Source organism: Gigantopelta aegis, chromosome 10 (assembly GCF_016097555.1).
Source record: "Gigantopelta aegis isolate Gae_Host chromosome 10, Gae_host_genome, whole genome shotgun sequence".
NCBI lineage: Eukaryota > Metazoa > Mollusca > Gastropoda > Neomphalida > Peltospiridae > Gigantopelta > Gigantopelta aegis.
The window spans coordinates 80,908,778-80,922,377 of NC_054708.1; the positions used below are offsets into that span (position 1 = coordinate 80,908,778).

At 34.2% G+C, this 13,600-nt stretch overlaps 1 protein-coding gene across 1 annotated transcript in view; it reads right to left on the minus strand.

Moving 5' to 3' along the window:
• LOC121384568 (sushi domain-containing protein 2-like) overlaps positions 1–13,600 on the minus strand; it is a 79,250-nt gene that overhangs the window by 29,351 nt on the left and 36,299 nt on the right. Inside the window, exons 2-6 of the mRNA XM_041515023.1 lie at positions 10,099–10,395; positions 9,438–9,575; positions 3,791–3,950; positions 3,019–3,279; positions 634–776 (exon numbers count right to left, since the gene is read on the minus strand). Coding sequence (XP_041370957.1) covers positions 634–776; positions 3,019–3,279; positions 3,791–3,950; positions 9,438–9,575; positions 10,099–10,395 — 999 coding nt within the window. The remainder of the gene's footprint in view (positions 1–633; positions 777–3,018; positions 3,280–3,790; positions 3,951–9,437; positions 9,576–10,098; positions 10,396–13,600) is intronic.

The window sequence follows — 13,600 nt, forward strand, 5'->3', positions numbered from 1 at the left end:
TATTTTTATTCCTAATATATGATATTGACGATACCGAAACACACAAGGGTAATAATTTCTTTATCATATAAGCTTAATACAACATGTTTTCGTAAACTGTACACGCAACTATAATTCCAGTCCACCATTACTAGATATTCAAATGACGTAAGAATATGTGGCATGGTGTATTTTTTAATGGAAATGATGTCAAACTCGAATGACGTCATTTTAGATGTCCTTACTTAAAAATAAACTAGGGCTTAACGTTTTTTTGTTTTCTGAACGTTGGACAGCTTTCAGTGTCAAATTGCCATGGAAATGTTTTTATTTTCTGACTATGAATGCATACGTCAATTATGAAGTGTCACCCAAGTACTTTTGCTTAAATGTCAATAAACCTAGTGCCATGACCGCGATTAATTTACATCTAATTTGCAAAGTTATCAAATTCTTAAAGTATGTGATCTGAAAAATATCACATAATTTGATTGCAATGAAAATGTAAGATATTATATGATAAAACTGAATATCAGAAAACATATTGTGTATTTTGAGTGGTAACTGCTGACATATCAGCTGACTTGAACAAACCATGTGCCACATATTCTTACATGAGGATGTAAACAAATAGAAAGTAAAACGTCTACACACCTCGTATCCTAGAACTTCAACAGTCACTTGAGTCGACTCTAATAATGAAGGGTCCCAGGATATCTGAAGGTTATTGTTACTTCCCACAATCCACTGCTCCGGGTTGTGGCGCTGGACCTGTGGCTTCACTTCAGCTACATTCACTACAAACACAGAAAAATAATTAATAAAAAAAATTAAATTACCAATATTTACTACAAACAAGGGAAAATAAATATCAACTTCACTTCAGCAATATTCAATACAAACACGAAAAACTAATTAATATCAACTCCACAAAATTAGCAATAACAATATCAACTTCACATTAACTATATTCATTACAAACACAGAAATATTTTATATGGGGACATATTATGTACTGTCTATAAGAACAAAGGATATATCTTCTTTGAATATACTGACTATAAGTGGATTTGTTTTTTCATTTTTTTAATAAAGAATTGGAGAATATATTTCTTTCTACAATGTTCACAATAAACATGGAAAACATCAATGTCACTTTGGCTATATTTATTGTAAATACTAGTAAATACAACCTTCAAGCAAGTAAGAGAGAAAAAATTACATCTATATTAAATAGATCTGAATAACTGATTAACATCACTATATCACATAAAAACTGCACACACACACACACACACACACACACACACACACACACACACACACACACACACACACACACACACACACACACACACACACATTCATACACTCACACATTCATACACTCACACAGAAACACACACAAAGACACACTCAATTTTTGTCTTAAAAGCATATATGATACTCAATATACAATATACTCAAAATACTCAATATATTTCAATTTTCTAAAAAATTAAACTAAAAAATATAAAATTTAAAAATAAAAACACTATATAAACTATACAATATACTCAATATACTCAATATATTTCAATTTTCTAAAAGGTTAAACTATAAAATTTTAAAATAAAAACACTATATAAACGTCCTCTAAACTGCGACCAATTTGTTTCATTTGGCGACTAAAATATTTCATATGATCTATATAAAAATACAAGTAGATGACTGATAAATATGGTCCTAGTGCATTTTACACAATTCAGTTAAGTTGTATGCAAACAAACAATGCAATAGTACTGGAGATCAAAGAAAGCCACATTGTAGGTGAAAATTAAATGGGAACATCCATTGTAAAGTAAATGCTTTTAAAATATTCAAAATGTACTTGAAAATGCAGCTTTAACTAACAATAAGGTGAACTTACAAAATAACATTAAACTGGATAATTTACTTTAAATACTTACATATATTTAAAACATAGGCCCCTGTGAATTTTAGCTAAAATAACCTCGTGTTGACTTATGAACGTAAATTAAAATGGATGATCTATTGTAAATGCTTAAATATTTAAAATATGCCTGAGATTGCAAATTTAACTAATGCAGTGCTCTACAAAGCGAGTAAAATACTCGCCATGGCGACTAAAATCATTTCCTGGCGTCCAAAAAATTAAATCAAATTCGCCAGTTGGCGACTGTCCAATAATCTTACTTTAATCTGTAAACAAAACTGGACATCGGAAAACACTGTGGACCAGTAGCAATTTATCTTCCATAAAATGTGTTTTCTATCGGTAGTTTATTTGAGACATGTTAATCGGACTATGATTAACAATTTTCCAGTATTCAAGAGTAAATACGGTGACGTTCAGGGGGAGGTAATACTTCGTTATGATGCTATCTCCCTTAACTTGAATATCAAGCATTTGGAAATAATTCGGCCCCAGTTCAGTTTCGGACCAAGTCGGTCCTGTCCCATTTAGAGCCAGGTTTTATTTATGTATTAAAATGAGATTGTTGAGCCACTGTATGTCTTTACTTGTCTGTTTGAAACTCAAACATTAATTATTTTAAATGTTGACTTGTATATGTGTTATGCTGCGCTCCAATCGTCTCGTGCTTATCGTGATAACGGGTCCGTCCACGATAACGACTTCTCCAGTCGTGAATGACTTTTTAATCACGTCGGAAGTCATGTTCACCAGTGGGGTATGAAAACTTGTTTCTAATTTCATGACTCGACTTTAGACAGCTTTAAAGAAACGACTATTACAAAACAGTATTTATGGATTTACAAGGCAGTATGTGACGAAATGCATTTCTGAATATTGACAACTCTCCAGCAGCTGTTAATGACAGTACTGAACTAAAACGACCTTTCTGTACTCAGAAAAGACAAAAAGTCCCTGTTGTGCCCAAATTAATGACATCTGAATCTCTGTGAACCCATGCAACAAAACTGACATGGTCTGATTATCAACTGATTATGAGTATCTATTCATTATCTACTCATTATCTAATGCAAATGCTTTCACAAAAGACTCGTCGGCCTTACCTGTTGTAAAGTGTCCTGTGAAATTCCAGTGACTATTAGCAACACTGATAGAGAGTCTGAGACTACCAGTTCTGAACACAGTGGGGGTCACACACACAGCTGAGCCAGTCCTACTATCCACAGTACATGGGAATGTGACGTTTAAATCATCAAACTTCGCAACGGGAGTGTCTGAATCACTAAAACAAGGTCCTGAGATTTGAATTTCTTCACCACCAAGCATTGAACCGCTGCTCCGGGTAACATACAGCTCGCCAGAACCTGGACACAAAAATAGAACAACTTTTATAATAAATACCGTACTAGTATAAACTTTTTGAAACAGGGAGGAAGAATTGTTTTATTTTTCGATGATGTCAACACATTATGGTGTTAGAAATGTGGTAAAGGACTATACAGATAATGAGAGAGGAAACCCGCTGCAGCCACGCCATTGGCCACATCAGTGATGGAGAGACAATGTAAGAGGGTGAAAAAGAGACAGAGGTGCATGTGTCCAAACATGTATATAGAGAAAGCAGAGACAGACACAGACAAAAAGAGAGAGAGAGAGGTGCATGTGTCCATACATGTATATAGAGAAAGCAGAGACAGACAAAAAAAAGAGAGAGAAGAAAGAGACAGAGAGAGAGAGAGAAAGAGAGAGAGAGAGAGAGAGAGAGAGAGAGACAGAGACAGAGACAGAGGCAGGCAGACAGACAGACAGACACAGGAGAGCTTTTGTGTTCCCCTCTTCCCCACTAACATGGTATTAATGTCTTTGAATACTCACCACTTTCTGAGCAGCGTCCAACGATAGTTTCAGAGTCCACTTGGAAAACCCATTTCCCAGGCTGGCCCACGTTCGTTGTCAGAGTGAGGTTCACGACAGAATGGTTCCGGGCTCCGGGGATTTCCCGATAGGTTTTCTTGTCCCCGGCATTAAAACCGGCCTGGGAGAGAATGCGATCTCGTAAAGGATCAAAGTCCTCGATGGGTTTTGAGTCTGGTAGCGTAGCCTGCCACGATATGACTATACAAGCTGGCATTGTCCACATAATCCTCCATTAACCGAAGAAAATTTTTCAATGTCAGTTTTGGTTTTTTCTTCTCTTTAATATATCTTACATGTAGTTTAATTTAATAGTTACTTTGGCTCGAGAATAAAATGTCATGAATTATTATTTTTTTTTTTTTTTTTTTAGAATATGATACATGAATGTCTTCTTCTTTTATAAAACATTTTTAATGTTACATTCTGGGTTATTTATAGTTTATGAAAGTTTTCAAAATAATGTTAATTTAAAATTCATTGAAACATTATTTTTCTTTACTGAATGGAAAATATGCAAAACAATATTGGGGAAAACTGCAATTGTTAATAACATGTACTAAATAATATCTTTAGAACTTCATTTTCTTCAATAATAAAAAAGATGTAAACATTTTAAATAACGGCTTATTTTTTCAAAAATAATGAAAACTGAAGAAAATGGTAATATTTAATTAAAAATTGCAGTTTCTTTTCTTTTTGAATAATGCAAAATTGTAATAAAGTCTAAGAATTGAAGGGAAAATGTCTACAAAAACTAAGTCTGATTTTGAAGAAAGAAGACTAAAAAGCATGCTACTTGAGAAGGGTCAAAGCAGTCACGTGATCTATGCAACAATACCAGTTGTTATAGCAACCTCGTGATAGGCTCAACCACGCAAAACAGTCGCAAACATTCACGTCCCATACTGCTCGTCCAATATACTCATAATAAATAATAATCACGTTTAAAATATATAAATAGTTAACACTAATGTAAATCCCAAATTTCAGACTAACATTAATTTTAACACCAACAGCAAAGTTAACACTAACCCGAACTTTAACACTCACTAACACCAAATTTTATATTAACACCAAATTTTAAACTAACCCCAAATTTAACTCTAATGCTAACTCCAAATTTAACAACAACCATTTGCTTCAATTTAATATTAGTTTAAACCCTTAATTTACTATTAACTTAAACCTAATTCTATTCCTAACATCAATCTAAAATTATACACTAACATAAATTTTAACACTAACACTATTTAACAACCATTTGCTCCAATTTAGCATTAGGGAAACCCTTAACAGAATTTTAACTCCACCCTAATTCTATTCCTATCCTTAATCTAATAATAACATTATGATTAAATTGTTAAACACATAGCAAGATACACTGAAGTATCTCAGACTACTTTAAATGTTTATTTTAATTAATTATATGTTTGTGACATATTTAATGATTAATGTTAGGACAATTTTAAAGAATATATAACAGATTCTACATGTAACTGTAACTTGGAGTTAACAGAACAAATTTCTAAATAAAGATATTTTTCAAAGAAGAACCTCATCTGTTTAAGATAAAAAAAATATCCATTATATGGTGAATGTATTTTTCACATACAATATTTGATTGGTTTTATTTTCAATTATCACTGATAATATTTTTCAACTTCTTAAAAATGGAAATCTCATGAATATTTTCTTCCAATTTTCAATAATACAAAATGACACAAAACATGTATAGTGTATTTAAAAATGTTTAAATCACACTATATCCATTGATAGAACTGTAGTTGTGCATTAATAACAGGATAGAAAGCCACAGTTGCAGATTTAACACATTATTCATAAATTTGAAGTACCATACACCTAAATAAGGAAAGTTTAGTTAAGTTGAAAAATATATATTTCTATTGCTGCTGCTTAGAACATTTTACATTTAATTCAACAGAATGCAGTCCCTGCAATTGCCCACAACACCTTTTTGCCTTAAACATTAGTTTTATTTTCAATGGCATGTTTTTTTGCCGTAGACATATTCTTAATTGCAGACGTTGAGAATACACAATCAAATTTTATGAAAGTAATATAAATAATTAGTTAAAAGGATGTTATGCATAACAACCAACCATCTCTCCCTCTATCATTAAATATTTCCAGAAACATATGGGAAGCAGTGAGCATGAGATATTGAACAAACATGAGATGGGGTGAGAATGCACAACTGCATCATAAGGAAAGGAAAACATACTGCAATAAGCAAAGGGTAAATATTGTCATTCTAATAATACATCACTGATGCAATATTTTCACCTCTGTACTACATCATATATAGTGCTCATCAACAACTAACTCTACTAAGCAGCCCAATATACTTTGTATTACGATCTATCCACTCCAGCTTTGATGGAAAGTCATTTATCTGTCATTAAAGCTCAATAGCTTGTCTACATTACCTCAAAATACATTGATTACACATTAATTACAATTATATAACCTGTTCAAGCTTACATAATTACGAAACAAATCATGGAATAATTTGATGAATGAAAATAAAACAATTAAATTATTTAAATAAAGACATTTTAAGTTTTAAAAATGTTATATAAATAATTTAATTACATATATATATAACAAAATGTAAAATAGAAAACACAAATAAATATAAATAGATAGATAAATAATATAATAAATAAAATAAAATAAAATAAAATAAAATAAAATAAAACAAAAGTCAAAACAGTAACATGCTAATAAACAAAATAATATTTGTACTTTTTACACACAAGTAATATACTGGTAGACAGTATTTGAGAGATTTTGTTTTAAATACTACAGTGTGTTCAAACAGAATAATGGCTGTGTCTTATTGGGTTTAGCAATGCAGTGCATACATGTAGCCACACATCTCACCTGGGTCACTATTCAAATCTCATCCAAAAACATTTTGCTCTCATAAATATTTATTTAGTTTCATATACCGGTACTAGCACACTAAAACTGCAAGTCACCTGTGCTGGCAATAAGTTCACTTTTGTTACGAAAACCAATTCACATTCTTGTCTTTAATGTGTTCATACATAAAATGTATTACTAGTAATTAAGGTACCCAGTAAAAGATAGTTTAGTAAATATATTTGGATATTTAATGATAGTTGATAAGAGTAGCCTATGTGGTAGCAATGGGTTTCTTCACACTGATAATTATACGTTACTCTCAATAACTACATCTATAGTATAAAACTGCTAGTTAAACAGCTGTCATTTGTTTTGATTGAATTTTATCAACTTTGTTAAAATCTTGGGATCTGCAGTACCAGTAATGTGACAAAATAAAATGTATAAATGTAATGTGGATTGTAATAATTATGAAAACAATTGATTTAAAATAATTACAAATGCCAGTTGCAATTGGTCTGTTATGTCACATCAGTTGTTCTAGAACTAGTCTGCATGACATTTTAGGATTATTTTAAATTTACTGCACATTAGAAATGTTTGACAAAATAAATGAAATTAGCCTGAAAGAAGTGGTCTCCCTGTCTGACACAAACTAAAGTGCATAGTGGTAGTTAATGGTAGTCAAAATACCAACCCTCGCTGACAGCTTCGTCAACTGAAATCAGGAATTCCACAACAACATGTATATATTTTTAGTTTATTTAATTATGATCAAATATCATGTTAGAAAACCAACACCATTAGAAACTAATATTACTAAGCAGCTAAATAAAATTTAAAAAAAAAAAAAACTTTAAAAAATAACTACAATATGCTTTTAATGGGAAAATCAAAATTTATGTTTAAATTTATTCCTGTTTCTTTTCCCAGTGATGTACATGTTCAAACGTTCTGACAGAGATGTAACAATTATTTATGGTATGTTTTACTTAGCATTTGATGGCAACTGTGGGAGGTTTTATCTTTTAAAAATAGGGCCTAGGTTACATGCATACACCACTGCATAACCTACAGGGATTTGTAGCTTATCATGCAAAACAAAGTTCTGAATTAACCAAGACTTGCAACTTTCAAAATCATAACCCATGCTCCAGACTGAATCATAGAAAAAGAAAAATTTAAATTACAAAATACAATCATCTCTTTAAAATTGTGAAGGCATGCATCAACTGTTGATGCAATATGTAAAAATTAAAGTGGTGACTAGACACTGGCAAATACAGGCACATACCTGCAATGTTTATTTAGTACATATTATTTCCACATCAATCAACAAAACTAAATTTAGAAATACTGTAACATTTCTTTTCGAAGTAAACATTTTACAAATATTTTTTCAACTTTTAGTTTTATATTATTTTATATATAAATTCCTATTTTAGTAATATACAAAATAGTATGTACTGCATTCTAAACACCATATAAATGATTCGGGCCACTGCATAAACCTATACATTGTAAGCCAAACATGCCTCTACTTCCTAACTGTGCATTGTCATAATTATCAAAGGGAGACTACTCCTAGAAGCATATATTTTTTTTTTACAATTTAAATGAGTAAAACCTGCATTGGCAGACCACCTCTCTTGTAAGGTCATCTAATTAAAACCAAAATCTAACTGGCCACTCCAACTTCAGGTCTTCATTATCAAAACTAGTGCTACCGGCCTCGGTGGCGCTATGGTCAAGCCATCAGACATAAGGCTGGTAGGTACAGGGATCACAGCTCGGTACCAGCTCCCACCCAGAGCGACTTTTAACAACTCAATGGGTAGGTGTAAGAGTACTACACCCTCTTTTCTCTCACTAACCACTAATAACTAACCCACTGTCCTGGACACACAGCCCAGATAGCTGAGGTGTGTGCCCAGGACAGTGTGCTTGAACCTTAATTGGATATAAGCACAAAAATAAGTTGAAATGAAAGCTAGTGCTATCACGTGACCAGATGACCTTTCAATTGACCAATCAAAACACAGCTGACATAACCATTCCAGTACATGTGAAATGATGGTTCACAAGAATCAATTCATTCAGGATGTTGTAAAGTAACATTTTTATTTTATTACATTTTCTTGAAAACTCTATGCTGGTACATTGACTGCTAGTAACTTACATGAATTAAGTTAGAGAATCTTGATCAAACCAAAAATTACTGATATCAGATGAACAAAAAATACTGAACATTAAAAGTGAAGCCAATGGTGAAATTTAAGGCAGTGATGGCAAACCTAAATGTTAAGATCTAATATTAATGAATATTAATTCAATGTCAGGTGTTGAAGTCATATATGCTCTTTTATGGTTATGGGTTTGAGGGTGGAAGCATTAGATTCTTATAAAGGTCATTCAACAATTACATAATCTAATGGCAGTGGCTTTGATGGAAAAAGAATGAAATTCTGAATTAAAACAAATGATTGGCAGTTATGGGCAAGGGGAATACAACTGTTCACAATCTCGAATAGATAGCTCAGGTGATATCAGCTATTTGGCAAAATGACGGAACAATTTTGCCAATATGATATAAATGACATGAACTGACATACCGACAGATAACAAATACCCCTCCAATTAGACCACCAGAGTTAACATAACAGAGAGGTGGTCTCTCAAGTGAGGTTTAACCAGGTGTGTGATCCAGTTATTATACCTGGGCTGGGTTTCCTCCTAGACCGGTGTTAGTGGAACCGCCGCTGTTCGATCCGGTCGTCCATTCGATCTTGTTGTAGTTGAAGATGACAAACGACCGCACACTGTCTGTTATGAGCACGGCTTGGAATGTATTTCTCTACAAACACAAAGGAAATATTATTTGATGGAATAATAAGAATAATAAACATTCTAACAATTATACAATAACCGATCAGCACAATTTTGCCATAAATAAACAATATAAATAAATATGGATGGGATAGATGGATGGATGGATGGACGACTGTAGGGCCGTAGCTAGCTTGAGAGAAAAAAAATCGGAAAGCATTATAGAAACTTAAAGAAAAGGAGTTTTAAACTATTAACTACTCAGTTGTGCACCCACCCCCACCCACCCCCCAAACAAAACATCCTAGCTACGGCCCTGGATTGGATGGTTGGATGTGTGGATGTGCAGATAGCAAAACAGACAGATAATTCAGGTGTTTTGGAACATTGTTGAAATTATTGGGCTGGGTTTTTCTTTGGGTGTTGGGGGGTGTTTTTGTTTCTTTTGTTTTGGTTTTGTTTTTGTGGCGTTGGGATATTTTTGTATGTTTTGGAAAAAAATTCATTTTCATTTTCTTAGGAGTTGGTTTGGAGTTTTACTTCATCCATACCTTGCTTTTCCCCGTTTTGTCTGTTGCCCCGTAAAAGCCCACGTTATCCCATGTGGCAATGAACACCCAGGCGGCCTTAAAACGTCGAAGGGAATGGAAATATTGAGTGATTTCGTTGGTTGCCTTCGCCAGGATGACTGGGTCCTCGCTCTCCCTGTAGTACACGGTCCCGCCAATCGTCACGTCAACGTCAGCCCAAAACGGCGCAACGATTGGTGTTTCGTTTTGTAGAGGAAAGTCTTCTGGTTTGTAGGTTTTAAGTTCCTTCAAAAATGATATCACTCCATTGTTGTTTACCTACAAATAAAAAACAAAAAAATTAAATCACTGAATACAGTTTGGAAAGATGTATATACATACATGTTCATTTAAAGGAAAAAAAACCTTATGTCAATAGTTTCTCGTTTATACCTGGGGAGATGATAGGCAATAGGTCTACTGAGTCTATCTACCACGGTTATGGGGGGGGGGGGGGGACATGTTGATGTAGTAGCAGCAGTATCAGTAGCAGCAGTATCAGTAGCAGCAATTATGGTAGTAGTAGTAGTAGTAGTAGAAGCAGCAGCAGCAGTATAACTTATATCCATGTGTGTGCGCGTCTCTCTCTCTCTCTCTCTCTCTCTCTCTCTCTCTCTCTCTCTCTCTCTCTCTCTCTCTCTCTCTCTCTCTCTCTCTCTCTCTCTCTCTCTCTCTCCCTCACTCACTCTCTCGTTATCTGGGCAATTTACTTTTTCTTTTTTCTTTTTTTTTAAATGGTCACTCTTACGAAAATGCGCAATGCACCGCCTTTTTACCACCTCGCACGTTCCAGGTATATAGTTCGTACGGTGCACAATAAAAAAAAAAAACCTGATCATGTTTTCTTTTCATAATCATCGAAGCAGGTAGTGACTCATGTGTGCAGTCGTCTTTCTCAAACCCTATTTTAACAGCTGGCTATAAGAGAACACCACTAGAGGTGGGCATCACAGGGAACTTTTGATAGGGGTTCATTCTCATATGGAATAAGTACGGCATACATTGTGTGGCTAATATATATTAGGGTAACAAGATGTGGGGGTGTTGGGGGGGGGGGGGTATTTGGGGGTGGGGATGAGATATAATTGTTGGTTGTGTTGATACTGGGTATTATGGTGTTGATATAGTGTTGTTGTTGTTGTTGTTGTTTGTTTGTTGTTTTCTTCTCTTTTTGTTGTTGGGTATAAGTCTTTTTAATGGTTTCTTGGGGTTTTGATTTGTTTTGGGTTTGATTTTTTGTTTGTTTGTCGTTGTTATTGTGTTTTTGTTTTAGAGTTGTTCGGGGGGGGGGGGAGGGGAGGGTGTTTAATGTTGTTGTTGTTTTTGTTTTGTTGTTGTTGTTGAGTTTTATGTGTAGAACAAATGTACTTGGTGTGATTAGTCAACTGTGACTAATAGATTCGTTTATCTTAAAGCAACCCCCAAGGTATAGTGTTCATTTTCTCAATTTACATAAGTTAACAAGTGAAACACTGTTATTTCTAAAAACTGTCGTTATTCTATCCCGTTTGTGAATGAATGTGTCAAAGGTAAATAGTGTAAGAAACTTTAGTTCGAGGTGTAGTGTGGTTCTCTGGTTGGGGGTCTCCCACGTACGACTGGTATGTGAAAGGTTGTGGTATGTGCTGTCCTGTCTTTGGAAAATATAAAATAGTCCTTGCTACTAATAGAAAAATGTAGCAGGTTTCAAATATTTAACATAAATAGCCGATGATCAATTAATCAACGTGTAAACTTTTTAATTTTTAACTTGTGCTGTCTTTAGTAGTTCAATAAAATTGATTCGAGGGTGACGTTATAAATTATGGGCGGGATTTAGCTCAGTCGGTTGAGTGCTTGCGTCGCAGGATCGAACCACCTCGGTAGATCCATTCAACTGATTGGGATTTTTCTCGTTCCAACCAGTGCACCACAATTAGTCAAAGGCCGTGGTATGTGCTTTCCTGTCTGTGGGAAAGTGCATATAAAAGATACCTTGCTGATAATGAAAAAAAAACCCAATGTAGGCCTAGTGAGTTTCCTCTCTAAGACTATATGTCAAAATTATCAAATGGTTGACATACAATAGCCGATGGTTAATATATGAATGTGCTCTAGTGGCTTCGTTAAACAAAACAAACTTTAACTATTGAAACACGTTCAGCTCACTAACAGAATATAGAATACTTATAGCAATAAATATATCAATAAATAGTTTCCTCGCCAGCTATAATGGCCGTTGACTTGGACTAGTGTGGGGCTAGGCGGACACTTGTCAGGAGAGTGTATTAAAACAGAAGTTCTCTACACGACCACACCTTTGGGCTGGCTCCGATTTCAAAAGGAACCGCATTTTGCAGCGAAGACGATGTAATCACGAGAAACAGTTTAGTGGCACCTTTTAGACAACAGTTTAATTTGGTGTGTTGTGTATCGGTCATTCTTCTAGTAAAGGATTTTTTTTTGGGGGGGGGGGTAAATTTCCTATTGGAAGTTCCTATTGTCCAAAAATACATTAGTAAATTAGTAGAATCTAATGTTTCGACTTGCAAGGAATGTCTGTGTTACGACATCTCAGCGCATTTTAAAACTAAAGCCATTTTTATATCTGCAATATTTTTGTTTTAGCACTTGGACTAATGAATGAAAAGAAACCCATTACCGCAACAGGCTATTTCTACCAAACAGCAGCAAGGAATCGTTTATACACACATCAACATAAATGTCGTTCATCTAATCGCGCCCCAACGGAGAATACATTACATTAAGATGCATACACCTAAATAATGGTCACGTGTCCTAGCTCTAAGCTGTAACTGGGCTTACTTTTAGGAGAGTAAAACAATAATTTAATTTATTTTGTTTGATGAGGTTGTGTGGTGAGGGAGAGGGGTGGAAATTGTTATAAAAAAGATTCATACAAAATAATTATTCAACAATTATATAAATTACACATTTCAAAATTGGAATCGAAGATGTTTTTTACACGCCTAAACTGGCCTCAGGCTGCATGGACTACTTTTCTTTACAAGGCTTTTGTTTGCCATAATTTCTAAGAATCGGCCATGACACTATTTCCTGATTTCTCTGAGAAATTAGAAGTGCCTAAGCGACGTTTAATAAGAACATTAAAATTGCTGATACATGAACTAAACTGAACAATCAAAAGGCACCACAACACGCCAAGTTATCCTTGTTCCGTGTTTAGAACAGGAAAAGGGCGTTATACCGGGGGGAATACCTTAATTAAGATTCTACATGTGCTGCAGTTACACTTACGGCTGCCGATTTACGCAAAGTCTGTGGAAAACCAGTGCAGTATTAATCACTATGGCCTCCGGCTTAATCACTAATATTACGCTAATAATATAGTGTACTGTATGCGCAATTCCTGTTACACACCTTCATCAACCGTTAGCAGTGTGCCATCGGCTTGAATTGATCTCTTACAAATTCCTTTAGGTGTTCAAAATAAATTATTAAATGGGTGTTAAAACAAGCCTTT